A 19715-nucleotide genomic window follows, 5' to 3' on the forward strand; every position below is an offset into this window, starting at 1 on the left:
ATGCCACTGAATTGTTCTTTATTTGTTGCCATATTTAAATGGCTATAATGGTAAATTTTACATTATATGTATTTTACCACAAATTTCTAGAAAATTTTTAAAAAATTGCCTAGTCAGATTCAGGATATTGTTCTTTTGGATGGGTGGTTATCTATATATCTATCTATAAATAAATAAAACCACCATATATATATATAAAACCACCATTATATATATATATATAAATGCATTATACATAATAGAAGAGATTTCACTCCTTTTGAAAAGAATCTTTCTATAATCAGGTGAAATATGAAATGATGCCTTTTTGAGTCAATGACACACAGCAATTAATATGTGCATTCAGATAGATTTCAAGCCAAACATGTGAATTATGTGGTTAGAATTCCCAGTCTTATGCCCAGTGAAATCTCACCTGCTATGTGACCTAATGCTGTATTTCATGTGACAGGTGTGGAGTAAGGGTAGAGATCAAAGGCACAGGTTTTAGAGTCAAGTGGAGTTCAGTGGATTGAAATCCTTGCTTTTCTAATAACAGATGTAGAACTTTAGACAAGTTACAATAACCTCTCTTCTTTCAGTTTCCTCACTATTAAAATGGGGATAATAGTATCTAATTTAAGGTGATGTAAGAACTGAATGAGTTCATATATGAATAGTACTTATCACTGCACTCAGCATATGGTAAATGCTCAATATGGCAGCTACTTCTAAGAGAGGTTTATATGTGTTTTTTCTAATGTAATGCTTTATTAATTTTGTGAGGTATTCACCTTCAGTGGGAGGGAAGCCCACTCATCTCACCTGAGTGAGGTTCTAATTGGGAAGGTGTCTTTTGGCATGCTGACTGGATTTGGGCACAGATACTGTGATTTTGATTACATGAAGTCATCAGTTAAAGTGGTCACGTCCCTACTTCTACAGTCCCTCAACCCCCATTTCAGTTCTCTCCAAGTCATCTGGAACTCTTTCTGCAGAAGAGGTCGATCTAGCTTTCAGTAAAATTCTGGTGCCAGCTCAACATACCTGTCCTAACTAACACTTAAATAGTAAGAAAGTATTTTAAGGACAAAAAAAGAGAAAGTTATTCCTATTCAAAGTTTATGAAGAAACCACATAAGAAGGAAGAAAGAAAGAGAATGAAAGATAAAGAAAGATAAAGCAAGCAGGTCTTGTTTCGCGAACCATGCTCCAAATTACGATTTCAACCCCAACTGTCCGGCAGGGCAGTGTGGGAAACGCTCACTTTGATATCCAGCCAATGCATAAAGCAGCTGACATAAAACTCAAAGAAAATCATGACTCTTGCAAAACAAAAGACAAGGGTGTACAAAGGATCATAATTTAAATGGAAAACCTGCTTGATAGTCCCAGCTCAGCAAATGGCTTTCCATGTCTCCTTGACATCAGTCAGCTAGTTGTCAGCTGTAATGCAAAGCAGTTTTGCCAAAGGGAGTAAAGAAAACACTTAAGTGTAAAACTTATTCCTTGATCCTCAAGGAGTTTACAACAGCTCTGGAGAGATTAGCCATGTAACTAGCACTACAGGGCGGTCAATGAAACGTGACAAACGAGTTGGCAGCGGCCTTGAAGGAGGAGGAATTCAAAGTTAAGGATCATTTGGGGCTGGGGGCTTGTCAAGGAAGGCTTTAAGAGGTGGGACATAAGCTAGGTGGGATGTGCAGGTGGGAAATCGAAGAGTTCCTGGAGAAGGACTCAGGCAGGGAAAGTTCCGCCGCGCGCAGGACAGAGTGGCCTCGCCCCTCGCGCCACAGCGCGTGCGCAGCCCAACGCTCGCGCCGGGCGCGCGGCCCGCGGGAAGCTGGCCAGAGCCTGAGAGCACGAGACCCCGCGCGCCAAGGCGGGAAAAGACTCGCGCATGCGCATCTCGGCGCTCCAAGCTCGCCGGGATGGAGACGGGAAGGGGGAGTTTCCAAGAGGGAACTTGACTCGTTAGCAGCCGCGGCCATGGCGGCGCGTTCGCCGCCCTCACAGTTCCCTCCGCCCCCAGCGCGACAGTTGGGCCCCAAGTCCCCACGTGTTGGGCGGGGAGCTGAGGTACACGCAGTGCGCAGCGAGGCCTCGGGACTTGACAGCGCAGAGCAGGAGGTCGTCGCGGACGAAAGTGATATAATCTGGCGGGGCGAAGAAGGGTCAGGGGGCCAGCGAGGGCCAGAGGGGACAGGTCCGGCTCATGCTCCTTTCCTCAGCGCGCCCATGGGGTCCAGGCGGCTAGAGGGCATCTCGGTAGAGGAGGCGATGGTGACCCGGACGCAGCTGCTGGAGGAAGAGCTGAGCAGCCTAAAGGAGGAGCTGGCCCTGTGTCAGGTATCGAGGACTCTCGCCGCCGGCCTTTTCCCTCCACAGCCGGGCCGGGACCCGCGGGGAGGCGCGCCCCTCTCTCCCTCTGCCTGGGACTGCGTCGCTCCGCGGGTTTGGGCCCTACCCAGCCCCGCCCGGCGACACTCCCTCCTTGCTCCCACACCCAGCTCGGCCCGCTGCCTGGGGCTGGAGGGATGCAGCAGCGCCCGGCTCCCCAGCCCCGGCCTCCTGCCCCATGCCGGACACCGCCAGACAGGGTTCGCCTCCGTGCCCCGCGTTTGGTTTAGGTCACTTGGATACACGCAGTCGCACACCCCTCCTTTCCCCTGCCCAAGTTGTAGGTGGTTACTGTAGTTGGTACCTGGTACCCACCAGTGGAGTGCAGTCCATGAGTTGAAATGAACAGGAAAGTGTAAACACTTTTGTTAAAGTAAAATCCATAGATGAAGGAGGAGCCTGTCTTTAATTTTCAAACCCACACTTGTCCTTGTTTTTACGTAGTTAAACTTAAGTTGTAAACACAGACAAATAATTTTTAGGGAGCCTTGGAGCTGGGAACTTACAAGAGATTTTACTTAATAACCAACTATGGTAGTTCCTTAGTCTTTGAGTGAGAAATCTCATTTTCCTGTGATCTTGCAGATGAGAAAACATTTGCTAAATCAGTTGCATTAGCATTACTTTCCTGTTATTTGCAGAGTTTGTTAAGGATGAGCTCGACTGTACTCATATTCGTAGAGATTTAGTTTTCCTGTAGTTTTGCACCCTTACAAACCGTCTCTTCTCTGATTTTACCAGAACTTTTAGACAGGGTTGTGAGATTGAATTTGGGAACTCACTCAGCAATAGGTCTTTAAGTTACTGTCTTCAAGGTAGAAACCAGCTGGGCACTGCTAAACACCAAGGTAACTTTATCAACAGTATCATCAGTTTAGGTTAACAATTCATGATATTCATTATCTCCCCTAGTCTGTGCTATTGAATTCTTTTGCCCTTTTTGTAGCTCCTTGCTGACTGAGTCAAGGCTGTAAAAACAGGACTATCTTGTTCAAATTTAATATGCCATTGTTTAAAGTCAGAAGATTTTATGTGTCTGCCCTCTTTTCATTTTTCCATTTTCTGTTCTTTACTGGTTAAGGAGCAAAGAGATAAATAAAAGACACCACTGAACTAAAGCATTTTGTCATCTGTACCTCATACCCTTAGGGAGTTACAAGATGTGAACCCTTGATAAAGGCCTTTGTCACTTTAAGTCCTAATCTCAGTCATTGTTTGCCCATATTTTCTGCACTCTTTCACCCTTCAGTCCCTCCCCTCATAGTTATGCCTTTGACTGGCTAAGGAGCTAAGATACTTTTTATGACTGACTTGATTTAGGAAGTGAATCTTTTGGAAACAGCCTGAAGAGCCCCTTCTCCCAAATCTATTCACTGTTAACATTCTTTAAACATGGGGATCCAGACATGGCATTGGCTTTTGTGATCTTGCACATATATAGACTAGGAAGATGATTGAAATACTCTTGGCAGATGTAAAAATATAGAGACGGTTGTAATAGCCTAGCTGTTTCTTAAGATTTTTGTAGTATTAATACCGTTAAATGATCATAGGCATTCCGGTAATGTTAAGATGAGGCTGGCATTATCCAACACCATGAAACTAGTCAAATCAGACTCCTGCTCAAGGGAAAACTTGGGAAAAGTAGTAACTGAAATCCTAATTGTTTTGTAAAAAATCATTTAAGTAATAAAATACTCACTTTTACATCCTTTTAATTCATTCTTCTGCTTATTTATTCAGCTGGGCTTCACAGTACCCAAGACTACATAGTATTAAAACTGTGCTAAAAATTGCAACTCAAAGTAAAATATTTTACATCTCAACCTAGTAAGCACACACACATACACATATTAATTAATTTAGATTAATAAAACATTAAGTTAGATTAATAAAATAATTAACGATACTCATTTCTCTCATAGTTTGTTCTATTGGATTCTTTTGCCCCCTTTATAGGTCCTTGCTAAATCAAGGCTGTAAAAACGTGACTATCTTGTTCAAATTTAATATGCCTTTGGTTAAGCAAGTTTGGGACATTTATGTGGCCTTTCTTCATTTTCCAATTTTTGTTATTCACTGGTAAGGAGCGAAGGCATACATAAAAGACACCAATGAACTAAAGACTCTTGTTCAGAGCATATAATTTCAGAAAGTATTTGCCTTAACAGTATATCTTGAACTCTGATATTTTCTTTTCAATTCTATTCTTTTAAAAATGCTTTTTTGTACTAAATTAATTTCAGAAGCCAATAATGGGTCAAACATATAGTTTGGAAAAAAACCCTTCTAATTAGTACATGGTCATAAGTAGTAGCTTCATTTAGATTAGTTTGTTTTGTTTCATATTCAGCTTATGAGAATTCAGTTATGTATTTGCTTGGTGAAGAAGAGAGTTTGAGTGATTCCACATACTCCATTGGGATGCCTCAGAACAAGCATGTAATAGAAAACAATTCAGTATTTCTCTTAAAGCATTTCATTCCACTCTATGTGATTGTATAACCTAATTAAACTTTAAAAAATAAGGCTACCAGATTAGTAAGCAAACTACACATAATGCCTACCTGAAGAAAAAGTGATTCATTTCAATGTGGGGAGAAAAGCCGTCTGTTATTGTACTTACTGAGGATAGTAAGTTCGCTTCCATATGTAGCTTTTTCCTAAGGAATTTTCAAAGGTGTTCTAAAAGGTAATTTTGCATCCATGACATTTATTCATTGATTTAGAACCTAACTCCATCTTACTTTTAATTTCATTGTATATTTCAAGAATGTGTTATTTATAACAAAGGATGCTGAAGTTATGTGTATGTGTGTATATATCATTATTTATAGAATTCCAGATGAGAAAAAGTAATGTTTATATGGTGTTTATAAAGCTTATTTTTTAAATATCAGCCAAAATTATATATTAAACCTATAAACCAATTTCAGGTAAGACATTATTTAAGGCATTTCAATGAAATATGTGTTCATTACCAACTTTAATGATGAAATTAACTTTGGAATCATGTGGTATTAGAAGAGTATATGACCAGAGAACTCAGCCAGTTATATTTTATATTAGAAATTTAGATATGTTGAAACCTTGCCCATTCATTCACAAAAATGATTTTGAGACTGCGTTATGTAATTAATTCCATTGATAGTAGATATATTCTAATTGGTGAATCCTTTTGTACAATTTTTTTGTGATATGAATTTACTGAGTGACTACTTTGTGCCATACTTTGTAAGTAAACTCCTTCCATGGTTATCCTTGAGTTCTGGTAAGCAAATTATTTGTTTAAATGTAGGAAATAGTTTTCAGATGTTTTTTGAATTCATTCCTCCAGTAGAGGTCAATTGAGGGCCTAATATATTGCTTAAACAGTAAACTAGGTATTTGGAAAGCATGGTATCTATTTCCATGCTAGCTGATTTTAAAAGACAAAATCAATCTATCTCTAAGCAGATTTAAACCTAAATCACCTAGCATTTAGTCATCTGTTTCATAGGCTGAGTATAATAAACTTTGTGAGAAGGGGTAGGAATTTTTATTTCAATGCTAGATTATTTGATTATGTCTAGAAGTTCTACAGTGAGAATAAAGAATTTTATAATGAGTATTTTTTAAAGGTTTTTATTTTTAATTTGTTTTAAAAGAACATCTTTAAGTGCCCAAAGGAAGAGAAAATATAAAGAGAATATGATTGACAGTAGTTTCTTTGTTTTAATAATGTCTAGAACAGTTTGAAAACTAACTAGTTCTTTGTTTTTTAGGAGGCTTTTGTTATATAAAAGAGGGTCTTTTCAGTAATTAGAGATACAGTCTACACTGAACATAACGTAGCATTTAAATAACCACAAAACTCATGCATACTATAGTTCTGCAATCCATTTGTAGCATTTTATTAAAAAAATAACTTACTTTTTGTTTCAAATCAGCAGCCTTAAAGGATAGCATGGTGGCTGTAGCTAATAACGATGTATTATATGCTTGAAAATTGTTAAGAGAGTAGATTTTTAAGTGTTCTCATCACACACACACATAAAATGATGAGTGTGTGAGGCAATGGGTTATATTAATTAGCTTTATTTAGCCATCTGTGTATACCTATATCAAAATGTTATATACCATAAATATATATAATTTTAATTTGTCAGTTTAAAATATAAAATTAAAAGCCAAAAATTCTAAAAGAAAGAACAGGTAAAAATATTTCTAGTTTTGGAGTAGAAAAGGCCTTTCTAACTGGCACATAAAATCCATAAGCCATAATGGGAAAGGTGGATAAATTTGACTATGTAAAATTAATAACTTCCTTTTTCCAAAAGTATTGCCATCACAAATAAAGTTAAATAAACAACAGACCGGGAAGAATATTTCTAGCGCATTTGGTAGACATAAGTTTAATTTTAAGGTTTCCTATGAATTTACAACAGCACTTATATTTCATTGGCAGAACTTAGTCACATAGTCCATAAGGCAAGAAATGCCAGTCTGTTACTTGGGTGGCAAAGAGCCAAAATAGTTTCTGTAACTTAAAGAGAATTAGTGATGGAGACAGACACCAGTTGAGGTATCTTCCATGCAAGTAAACCCAAATAACCAAACAAATACAGGATTATACAGGATTATTAAATGTGTCATAAGAAAAAAAAAATGAAACAGGGTAAGAGGTTACCAGGAACTTGTGGGTGGTGGTGGATGTTATAGCAGTTAGGGAAGAATTTTCTTTCAGGAGATATTATTTAAGCAAATAACTGGATGAAGGGAGGGAATAATTTGTATGAAAATCTGATGGATGATACAGTATGTGTAAAAGCCCTGGTTCAAGTATAGTGAGAAAGTCAGTGTGAACAAGAAAGTGATAGATGAGGTTGGTGAGGTGTATATGGGGCCAGGTCACACAGGGTCTTGTAGTTTTGTTAAACAGTTTGAATTGTTTTCCTAACCTTATGGGAACCTATTGAAGAGTTTTGACCTGAAAGGCTAGCAGACCATGGCGGAGAGTTAGGCGAGAGATGGAATTGCTGTACTTTACATGTAAACTCTTTCCATGGTTTTCCCTGAGTTCTGATAAGCAAATTATTTGTTTAAACAAATAGTTTTCAGATGTTTGTTGAATTGACTTGGGCTGTTCACTTGGACTAGAGTCATAGTGGTGGAAGTAGGGAGAGTAGTCAGAATTGGGATATATTCTATAGATTAGGCTAATACGATTTACTGATGATTTGGATATAAAGTGTGAGGAAAAGAGAGTAACCAAGAATGACTCCTAGGCTTTAGGTCTTTGAACAAATGAATAGATGGTGTCAGTTTCTGAGATACAGAGGGGCAGATTTGTGAGAGGGTAAGGAATCAATAATTTTATTTTGGACGAGTTAAATTTAAGATGCTTATTAGGCATTCAAGTGGAATTGTTGAATCAGCAGTGAGAGATACAAGTCTGAACCTTGTATCTCGAGATAGAAATGTGGGAGTCTCAGTGTAGAGAAAAATATAAAATCATGGGACTGATAGGAGGTCATGTAGGGCAGTGGTTCACAACCCTGAGTCTACAGATTCACCTGAGGAACTTTTAAAAACCACTGATGCTTGGACCTTACCTGAGACCAATTAGTCAGAATCTCTAGATAGTCCGTATTTTAAAAAGCTCACCAAAAGTGATTCTTAACTGCCAGCCAGGGTTAATAACTAACCTAGGGAGTAAGGACAGAAAGTGTCCATTGTCCATTGGTTTAGAAATATAGAGGACCTTGAAAAATGGCTTTAGCATAATAGTGGGGAGGGGAATCTTACTGGAGGACACGTTACAGAGTGAATGGGAGGTGAGGAAATGGAGACAGTGATCATAGGCAACTCTTTCAAGGAGTTTTGTTGCAAAGGGAAGATGAAAAATGAGGCTGTATCTAGAGGGCAATTTCCTTTTAGGGCAGATTTACCTTAATATTCAACATTTCCAAATTTGTATCCCAAAATATGGGTGACAGAAATGGTAAAAATGAATGTGGGTTACCGGTGTAAGAACTTTTTAAAATAAAGCTTTCCTGCCATACTTTTAAGGAAAGAATCTATTTGTATAGTTATAGAACTAGGGATCAAGCAATTATGTTTTTTTCATTTTTAATTTAATGTAGTGTCTTCTCTGATACTACTACAAAGCAGCGCATTTAAAATATCTTTCATTTCTTTAAGGCTGACAAAGAATTTGTATGGTCTTTGTGGAAACGTCTCCAGGTGACAAACCCGGATGTCACACAAGCAGTCAGTTTGGTTGTGGAAAGGTGAGTTCCCAGATTATTTTTTCATGAATATTTGGTTTATTGAACTTGTTTCTTTCCAGTATTAAAGTTAAAACTTGTCATGAATGCCCTAAAGAGATTTATTTGATTTCCAAATGAATATGGAGTAGAATATTACAATTTTTGGATTTATTACAAGAGGCACTGTTACTAAGCAATAGACTTGCTTCCTGATGCACATGGAAGCCAATGCTATACACCAGATTTTGAGAGAAGAAAAGGCTTTATTGCAAGGTCTACAAGCAGAGAGACAGGAGGCAATGCTCAAATCTGTCTCTTTGAGCTGGGATCTAGGGGGCGGGTTTTATAAGCAGAGGGTAACTTCAAAGGAGACAGGAAAATGGACAAGGCATGATGTGGTTGGGTCATGCAAAGAGAGATGCTGGGTCCTGGGCTTTTAAGTCTGCATGACTCTTAAGTTTGCATGCCATCAAAACACCCTTTGCTCCTTAATTTGACCCATGCCCCTCAGTTGAGATACTTACGTTCCCTATGCGGTTGACATTTTTGTTCCCACTGGCTCCAGGGTCACTAATTGGGTACACTTGGTTCATCTGTGCATGCTTGGGTTATGTGACATGCCATCTGGGGGTTCATTGCAACTGAAAAACAACTTATTCTGTTGTACAGGTAGGCTCTGTCTCCTTATATTCTGACATATTTGAAAAGTTTGCAGATAAGAGATAAAACTATGTCTTAGACACTGTGTGTGTGTGTTTGTTGAACTGTTACAGTTCAACTTTAAAAATTGGTAAAGTCCCTGTTGTTTGGCTTTTTACTCCATAGACTGCCTCTGTAGGGAACTTCCTGGACATGACTCAGTTTTCCCCTAGGGTAATTGTAGTGTGTACTTGAAAGCCTGGGACGACCTTGCCAGAGAAGAGTAAGTGTTTTGGAATAGGTTGAGAGATTTCACATATTACCCTAGAGGAGATGCCCAGTCATTTAACTGTGGATTATTCTGTCTTTTCCTTGGCCATTAGAAACAGTGGAGTGATGCTGGATATTCCTTACTAAACATTTGGTATTGAGTGGTCCCAGGACACTTGACATAGCAATTAAAACGCTTGCTTTCCTATTAAAAGGATTTCATTATATTTCCTAAATGAGAAGCTAAGTGTATGAATACCTTTTCCTTTTTTAAAAATTGGAATCATGATCACATAATCTGCATATTATTTTTGATAACTTGAACTGTATTCACCTTTGAAGTCACTAGCCTTGGGATCATTCTAGTACTGTCTCAAATCTGACTTGTTAAAATTCTGTGATACGTGCTTGATTATGTCTAATTTTACCATCCTTGGTTATTGTGAACACTTAAAATAGTGTAATCAGTTTCTTCTCACGTTGCTTGTATGTCTAATTCATCAATCAATTTTTTCCTTTGATGAACAAAATTAAGTCTTTTGTTGAAGTACCCTTATTACTTCCTCAATCATCCTTGAGATGAAATATGATCACTCAGACTCCTCTGTTTTTTAGCAGCATAAATCTTCTAGAGATGTCTTAGGACTTTGTCATTTCTATGATTTTTTTCTTTATCCGCCCCTCCTTTTATTTGCTAATTTTTTTCAACTTTCTAAACTTACTTTTCTCTTGGTTGAGCAGAAGCAAATATTAAAATATTGTTGTCACTGTCCTCACCCTTTGCAATTTCTATTTTTCATATTTATAATATATAAAATATATACAATTTATAAATAAACACAGATACTGTATATTAGAGGTGGGTACTCAAAAGTCTTTTGTTAATAAGATGTATAATGAGAAATTTTGGAGATTACTGCTTTATAGCTGTGATTATCAAAATTTAGTGTACATAAGATATACATGGAGAATTAAAATGCTAAACTCTGGGACTTTCACCTGATCTATTGAATCTCTAGCTCCCAAATTATTTTTTCATGGTCCAGGTCTAAAATAAAGTTTAAAATGAATTTTCCAGGTAATTGTGATATCATAATCCATAAATCACAGAGATACCTTGGATTTTCAATTGACTCGAAATTTGAAACCTGTAAGTGGTATTTACAATTTTAAAACTATGTAAATATTTCCTAGAGAACCATGTAGTATGTTTGGACCCATTGAGATGTGAAAATGGTATGCCATTCAACCTGTACATGTCAAAAGAGTATTCTAAATATCGAAGTCAAATAGATTATTTTCTGTATAGTCCATTAATTATCTAAATTATGCTCCATTTATTAATAGATCTGCTGAATATTTAAGTCATGGGCTTCCTAGACAACATTTTCCCCCTGGAATTTTTAATTGCCCTTCTTTTTATTTTTTCTTACTAAAAAAAGGCTATATTCCTTGTCAGATAGTTTTATAATGGGCAGAAGACATTTTTCTTTGTTTTCTTTGGTTTATGGTATGGATTTGGACCAATTACTTTCTAAATGTACTCATAGCTGTCATCCTAGGTTTTCTTTTCATTGTACTCCTGAACTTGTTCTATAGTTTCTAGAATCCCATGTCTTCCTTTTCTTTTTTATCAGATTACTTTTTTTAAGTATTTTTTCTCAGAAGGATGCATAGGTGGTACATTTTCTGACTCCTTGCATGGCTGAAAATGTCTATCTTTTACCCTTATGCTTGACTAATACTTCAGCTGAACATAAAATATTTATGTCTATGTAATTTCTCTGAGATTTTTGAAAGTATACCCCTGAGCTCTTCTAGCCTACAGTGGTAGTACCAAGGAGCCCAGTGGCTAGGGTGATTCTTGTTTCTGTCTAGACACTTGCTTGAAGCTTTTAGGATTTTCTTGTTATATGTGATATTGTGAAATTTCAGTATCATCTGTTTATTTGGGTCTTTTAAACATTTATCCTTCTCAGCCTTTGGTGGGCCTTTTCAAGCTCAAATTTAAGATTTTTTTTGATTGAGAAATGTTCTTCTCTTATATTTTTTCTTTATTGTCTGTGTTCTTTCTTTTGGCACTGTGTCATAAGTTGGACCTTCTGGATTTGGCTTTCTTTTCTCTTTTCTATTTTCCATCTTTTTATGTTTTTGTTGTATCTTTTGAAAGATCTTACTTTTTCTTCTATCATTAAGTGGATTTTTTTCTGTTTGCTCTATGCTATGGTCTGAATGTCCCTCCAAAATTCATATGTTAGAACGTAATACCCAGTGTGATAGTAGTGAGAGGTGGGGCCTTTACAAAGTGATTAAGTCATGAGGTCTCTACCTCATAATAGGATTAGTGCCCTTATAGAAGGATAGCCTCTTTCTGCCATGTGAGGACACAGAAGGCGTCACTTATGAGGAACAATCTTTAACTAGACACTGAATCTGCTGACTCTTTGATCTTGGACTTTTCAGCCTCCAGAACTATGAGCAATACATTTCTGTTGTTTATAAAGTACCCAGTGCTATTTTATTATAGCAGCCCAAATGAACTAAGATTCTCTTTTTTGTTTTTTGAATTTTAGAAATCAAATTTTTATTTCTAAGAAATTACTTACTTGATTTTTTCTTTTTAAAAGCAGTTTTCCTTAATAAGAGCAACCCCTTTAATTTTTCTGAGTATAATTTTCAAGTTTTTCCTGTTTCTTGCATTATCTTTGTTTTCTGTTGGATTACTTCTTTTTCTTCCTAGTCTTTCTCTTTGATGATGTCAATTTTCTTCAAATGTATGATGAAGAGAAAGACTAGGCACCTTCATTTATGTTTTTGAATGAAATTCTACATGGCTTTACATAGATATGTTGCTTATATGGGTTTGCTTTATATTTTTTTGTGTATCTGTTTACCAGAAGGCTTCTGCTCAGAATGGAAGAATTGACTGTGGTATTCTTGTAACTGGTTGGGGAAGGGCTTAGACAGGCTTTCCTGAAAGGTGTGTAGTAGAGGGACTTCATTGTAGTGAATGATAGTTAGATCCTTTAAGTTAGGCCCTTTTCTGGTTGTATTGATTATATTGTTTACTCTAACACCCATAGGAGGGACCTTTGCCAGACATATGGTTGTTTTGAAAGCAGTCTTTGGTCATTTGCTATAGATAAATGCTGCAGATAGCTGTTCTGAGCATCGATGATTATAAGGCCAAGCTTTTTGGTAGATGGTTTCTTAATTAATCAGCTTGATTTCTGTGGGCTTCTGCCCTCTGTGTTAACTTATTGGGTACTTGTAGCTCTCTGAGGCCTCTTTCACAAAAGACAGCATCTTCCTCCACTGTAGACTTCTATTTAGGTTTTGGATTATGATTTTACTCCTTTGGTTTATGTGTCTCTATGATTATATACATCAGTCTTTAAGCTATTTGTCAAATTTTTGATATATTTATGGCCCCTTTTCTTGTTTTCCATGTTGATAGGAATGATTTAAAGCAATGTGACTTGGGGATTTCAATGTTATGTTGTTAGCTCATCATCTTAAAGCAGAAGTATAATCTATTATTCTGTTTCATATAGAATAATTCTATATATTGATATATAGATAAGAATATGATATATTCTATTCAATAATAGAATATATCAAAATGTATTATTTTGATACAGTGTACTTATTTTTAACCAGTGTCATCTTGCTGTACATTTAATTAGCTGCAAAGGCAGAGAGAATACATTAATGAACTCTAACGTTTACTCATTACTCACCTTGAGCAATTATCAACACATGGCCAATCTTGTTTCATTTATAAAACTCTGTTCTCTCTGTATCTGCTTCCTCTACTACCAGTGGATAATTTGGAAGCAAATCCCAGACATCATACTATTTTACCTATAATAACTTTTGTGTTTACAGTCAATTCTAGTTATTAACAGTAATTATATTCCATAAAGTCAGTTAAATACTGAATTAGCAAACACTGAACCATTACTCCTAGAGGAAGTAAAGGGTTAGGTTCCTATGAGCCTCTGGTCACAACAATTTTGGCAACTGATAAAAACATGAAATTGCTTTGTGTGTTTCTGTTTTAAAATAACTTATTTAATATATATTGTTGATTCATTATCATTGAACTCATGGCCAACAGCAGTGTAACTCATGCCTGAACAAAGCTTATCTAGCATATTTTTTTCTAAGGCACATCACAGCCTTCTTGTACTTAGGAACACTAGATAACCCTTAAGCACTATTCTTGATGATAATTTTAAACAGTGAAATCATAAAAAAAGTATAAAAATGTGAAAAATATGACACTAAATAGACCATGAAAAGGACACTTGTGTTTACAGTATATGAGCTGAAACAAGAAGGTAGATGTCACCTTATTTGACATCAGTTGTGAACATGTGGGTCATGTCACTCAAACTTTTTGCCACATTGTTTGTGCCTTCAAATGACTGCAAAATTGTCACAAGTATTGACTTTCACATTATAAATAAATTTTAGTGAGTAGGTAAGTTTGCAAATTCTGAATCTGTGAATAAGGATTGACTATCTCTGAAAGCTAAGGGCTCTTTTAACATAACTATGATATATTAATATATCATCATACTTAGAATTCTGTAATCTCTGTTATTATGAAATATTTGTTTGAAATATTTGTTATGAAATATTTGTTTTCATATTTCTGTCATTGTCCCATACCTTTGTAAAAAAGTTCGTGTGTTCCTAGAAGAATCTAGAGTCTATCTTTTCTTACTTCTCCTTCTTTCTCTTCTTCTTTTCTTTGCAGTTTATTTCTGAAACAAATTGTGTTATTTAACCTGTAGAGTTTCCCATATTCTGGACTTTTCTGATTGTAGTACTCTGTACTCTCTAGTTGCCATAAACTTATAGTTAGAACTAGAGGCTTATTCAGATTCATGCTTGATATTTTGGCAAAAATCTTTTTAGGTGTTAATGTATGCAGGAATTCTTCAGATACTGCAGACTCATTCCATACCTCTGCAATAAAGCAAGTCACACAAACTTTTTGGTTTCCTAGTCCATATAAAATTTATGTTTATACTATACTGTATTCTATTAATTGTACAATAACATGTCTATAAAACAACATGCCTACCATAATTAAGAATATTTTATTGCTGACCATCATCTGAGTCTTCAGTTGTAATCTTTTTGTTGGTGCAGGATCTTGCCTTGATGTTGATGGTTGCTGACTAATCAAGGTGGCAGTTGCTGAAGTTTGGGGTGGCTGTGGCGATTTCTTAAGACAACAATGAACTTTGCCACATCGATAGACTTTTCCTTTCATGAAATATTTCTCTGTGGCATACAATGCTACATGATTTGATTTTACTCACAGCAGAACTTTCAAAGTTGGAATCAATCCTCCCAAACCCTGCTGCTGCTTTAGCAGGGTCTGAAAGTTCCCTTCTATTCCTAGTTTTTTAGTGTTTTTATCATGAAACGATTGTGTTTTGTCAAATAGAGGTTGAGTATCCCTAATCTGAAAATCTAAAATTTGAAATGCTCCAAAATCCAAAACTTTTTTAGCACCTACTGAAGAGCTCAAGTGGAAAATTCTACAGCTGCCATCATGTTATGGATTTAGTCAAAACTTAAGTTCATAGCACACACTGTATTCAGCATCCCCATGGGAGAAAAAAGACCCTCCCAACACCCTTCACTTGCAATATACCTTTTGTGCACATGCTGGTCACGTATATCATATTTTTTACTGTGAAGCACTTAGGTGTGAATAAGTGTAAGAAAATAATTACTTACAGTAGTATGTAAATTCACAGTCTGGCATGATGATACCAAGCAACAACCGACTGTCCATGTTGGTAGCTGAGATAGTGATGCCTTTGCTTTCTGTTTGTTCAATGTATACAAACTTTGTTTCATGCACAAAATTATTAAAAATATAGTATAAAACTACCTTCAGGCTATGTATATAATGTGTATATGAAATATAAATGAATTTTGTGTTTAGAGTTGGGTCCCATCCCCAATATATTTCATTATATATGTGCAGATATTCCAAAATCCAAAGAATTCTAAAATTCCAAAAATATCTGGTCCCAAGCATTTTGGATAAGTAATACTCAACCTGTACCTTTATTGTGTCTATTGAGATGATCATGTGACTTTTGATTTATATTCTATTGATGTGATATACACATTGATTTTTCAGATGTTAAACCTACCTTGCATTTCTAGGATAAATTCTACATGGTTGTGGTATATAATTATTTTTATATTTTGGATTTGGTTTGCTAGTTTTTTTTTTTTTGTTTTTTTTGAGATAGAGTCTCTCTCACTTTGTTGCCCAGGCTAGAGTGAGTGCCATGGCATCAGCCTAGCTCACAGCAACCTCAATCTCCTGGGCTCAAGCAATCCTCCTCAGCTTCAGCCTCCAGAATAGCTGGGACTACAGGCATGAGCCACCATGCCCGGCTAATTTTTTGTACATATATTTTTAGTTGGTCAATTAATTTCTTTCTGTTTTTAGTAGAGACAGGGTCTCGTTCAGGCTGGTTTCAAACTCCTGACCTGGAGCAATCCGCCCACCTCAGCCTCCCAGAGTGCTAGGATTATAGGAGTGAACCACCATGCCCGACCGGTTTGCTAGTATTTTGTTGAGGATTTTTGCATTCATATTTATAAGATAATAGTCTGTAGTTTTCTTGTAATGTGTTTGCTTTTTTGTATCAGGGTAATACTAGCCTTATAACATGATTTCAGAAGTGTTCCTTCTCTTCTCTTTTTTGGAAGAGTTTTTGAAGAATTGATATTAATTATTTTTTAAAGGTTTGGTAGAATTCAGCAGTGAATCTATTCAGGGTTGGGCTTTTCTTTGTGGGTAATTTTTTTAGCTACTAATTAAGTTTCTTCATTTGTTACAGGTTGATTCAGATTTCTTATTTTTGCTTGTCACTTTCCATAATTTGTATCTTTCTAGGAATTTGTCCGTTCTAAATTTTCTAATTTGCTGGGTACAGTTGTAGAGTCCTTTAAAATCCCTTTTGTTTTTGTAAGATTGGTAGTAATATTTTCCTTTTTATTTTGAATTCTGGTAATTTTAGGCTTTTCTTTGTTATATGGTCAGTCTAGCTGAACTTTTTTCAATTTTGTTGATTTTTTTCAAAGAACCAGCTTTTAGGTTTTTGTTTGTTTGTTTGTTTGTTTTGTTTTTGTTTTATGAGACAGAGTTTTGCTCTGTTGCCCAGCCTAGAGTGCAGTGGTGTCATCATAGCTCATTGCAAACTCAAACTTCTGGGCTTGAGTGATCCTCCTGCCTCAGCCTCCCAAGTAGCTGGGACTATAGGCATGCACCTCTATGCCCAGCTAATTTTCTTATTTTTTGTAGAGATGGGGTCTCACTCTTGCTCAGGCTGGTCTTGAACTCCTGGCCTCAAATGATCCTCCTACTTTGGCCTCCCAAAGTGCTAGGATTATAGGCATGAGCCACCACACCAGCCCAGCTTTTAGTTCTATTTAGTTTCCTCTGTTATTTTTGTGTTCTCTATTTCACTAGTTTCTCCTCTTTATTATTTCCATCATTCTGCTTGCTTTAGATTTGTTTAATTTTCTTTTATTTTTCAGCATTACTATTTTCAGACCTTTCTTCTTTCTTGGTATGGGCATTTATATTAATAGCTATAAATTTCCCTTTAGCACTGCTTTAGCTGTATCTCATACATTTTGGATATTTGTTGTTTTCACTTCCATTCATCTTGAAGTATTTTGTCTTGATTTTCTCTTTGATCCATTGATTATTTAGGAGTTTGTGATTTAATTTACACATATTGGTGAGTTTCTCAATTTTCTCCCTGATTTTTATGTCTAATTTTGTTCCAGTGTATTCAGATTTATTGGGATTTGTTTTATGACCTAGCAGATGATCTATCCTGGCTAGAACTTCTAAGCTTGAACTTTTCCATACTGTATTGAAAATAAAGTACGTTTCTTTGGGAAGAGATTAGTAACTCCCTGTTTTACTTCTTTATTTTCCTTCCAGGCAGAATCTCTGAGCTAGGCCTCTGCAGTTGGGGGTGTGGACAATATTATATTTCTTTCTGGATGACACTCTCATTTATGGAGCTGATTGCTCAGTGGAGAATAGACAGCAGCCTTAGGGTCCTCTTGGCTTGCCTCTCTTGGGATGAAACCACTGCATCACAAGCTAGGGAAAGGTGGTTAGGTCTCAATGTGCCATGTCCCAAGTAGAGCCTTTATTTCATAATTTGGGGCTGGGCAGAAGTATAGAATTCTTAGCTTTCAACTTGAGTTGGACTTAGCCTCATCATAGTTTGCAGGGGCAGGATGAGAAATCCTGATGTACTGTTCCTCCCAGGAAGAAAGCTCTCCATCTGGGAACTGGTGGGAGAGGGAGCCCTGTGTTCTGGCTAAAGTTGTCTGGAGTGGAGTCTCCACCTTAGTGAACTTGAAAGAGTGGAAGGAGGGAGTGGTCTTGGTTCAGGTACCATAGACATTTGCCTTTCTTACTGAATTTTTGTAGATTTTCTTGGATAGTTGTTTCTTCATTTGCTGTTTGCTCTTAGTACCATTTCCAGAGGCTTTAATTAGTTTTTTTTTTTTTTTTTTTCTTTTCTTTCCTTCCTCAATAGTTTTCCCAGTTTTACTACTGGGGAGGAGGCCAGCAGAAGAGCTCTTCCATGATCTTGCCTAAAGTCCATTTCTCAGTGTTTGTTGTTTTGAGCAACTAAATTTTGGGGTTATTTCTTATCCAGCAATAGATAACGTATAAACTGAATCAGAAGATACGTATGGTTGTAATTGTGATAGAGCCTGTCAAATCACTAACTTTAGAAGTTGTACCAATTTGTGCTTCACCAGCAGTATAAGAAGGTGCTTGTTTTCCCCACATCCTGGCTATCATGTTGTTATACTTCTGTATTTTTTTTTTTTTTGTCTGAAAGGTAAACATGATATCCTGAAGTAGGTTTCACTTGAAGTTCTCTTGTGTGAGTGAATTCTAAGAGAGTATATTTTATATACTTTTATATATACTTTTGTATACATTTTATATACTTTTCTGTGGACTTGTAGACTTTTTTTTATATATCTTTTTATATCTATTGCCTGTAGCATTTCTAATTCATGTCCTGTGGTGTGCCCTTCAAACTCAGTATATTATATGTAGAACTTACTGGCTTCTCCTTTGAGTTGTTTTGCTACTTAGCTTTCTCACCATCACAGACATGCCATTTTCTTCCTCTTCTTTAAATTTCACATCTTGAGGGTAATCTTTGATACCTTTTGGTCTCTTTTTGAACAGAAAATCAATTCTCAAGTTTAGTCACTTTCTCTTTTGCAGTGTCACTCAAATCTAGTAATTCCTCTGTGTTCTTAACTTCCAAATCCTCCATCGTGGTTCTTAGTATCTCAGCTCTGAACATTTTATTGATTTCTTTTTCAAATATCAGTTCTGTTTTACATCTTCACTTTGAGACAAAGCAAGATGTAAAGCACCAAAGAAAATAATTTGTAAAATTCAAGTTAAAGATAGCCAATGAAAATTCTAGGACTTTCTGAATAGGTATCTAGAGGAAACTTGTAACCCTTAAGCTTGGAAATGTTGCGATGAAGCAAGACTGAGATTTACACATGCATGGCCATCATTAAAACAGATATTTCTACTACATTTACTCATTCAGCAAGCATCAATTGAATGCCATCTGATTGTTAGACACTCTGCTAAAAGTTAAAGAGATAGTGTTTAATGAGAAAGACATTGCAGAAAGATATAATTTGTAATGGAGTTTCCTAAGTACTATGATAAGGATATTTATTTAATATAATTATTTCTTTCTTTGATCCCTGGAAAAAAAGGGAAAAAAAAAGTTCTCAATCTTATGAATTTGTTTTGAAGTATTTAGAAGTTTATGTTATTGAAAATAAAATTCTGATTTTCGTAATAGAATAATATCATGCAAATAGAAATTTTTTTTTTTTTTTTTGAGATAAAGTCTCTGTTGCCCAGGCTAGAGTACAGTAGTGTCATCATAACACCTTAAACTCCGGGGCTATCCTAAACTCCAGCTATCCTCCTGCCTAAGCTTCCCATGTAGCTGGGATTACAGGCATGCACTACCATGCCCAGCTAATTGTTCTACTTTTTGTAGACATAGGGTCTTGAGAAAATATTTTTTGTATATATTTCTCTTATAAATT

General features: G+C 36.2%; 1 protein-coding gene across 6 annotated transcripts in view; it reads left to right on the forward strand.

The window, feature by feature from the left end:
* Positions 1-1859: 1859 nt before the first annotated feature.
* Positions 1860-19715, forward strand: part of CNTLN (centlein) — a 299553-nt gene continuing 281697 nt past the window's right edge. For 5 of the 6 annotated variants that reach the window (XM_076008761.1, XM_076008762.1, XM_076008763.1 and 2 more), the window contains exons 1-2: positions 1860-2328; positions 8563-8651. In XM_076008761.1, the coding sequence (XP_075864876.1) occupies positions 1969-2328; positions 8563-8651 (449 nt within the window). In that variant the 5' untranslated portion in view covers positions 1860-1968. The remainder of the gene's footprint in view (positions 2329-8562; positions 8652-19715) is intronic. The other variant, XM_076008765.1, reaches the window with a different exon arrangement.

Source organism: Microcebus murinus, chromosome 12, assembly GCF_040939455.1.
Source record: "Microcebus murinus isolate Inina chromosome 12, M.murinus_Inina_mat1.0, whole genome shotgun sequence".
NCBI classification, from domain to species: domain Eukaryota; kingdom Metazoa; phylum Chordata; class Mammalia; order Primates; family Cheirogaleidae; genus Microcebus; species Microcebus murinus.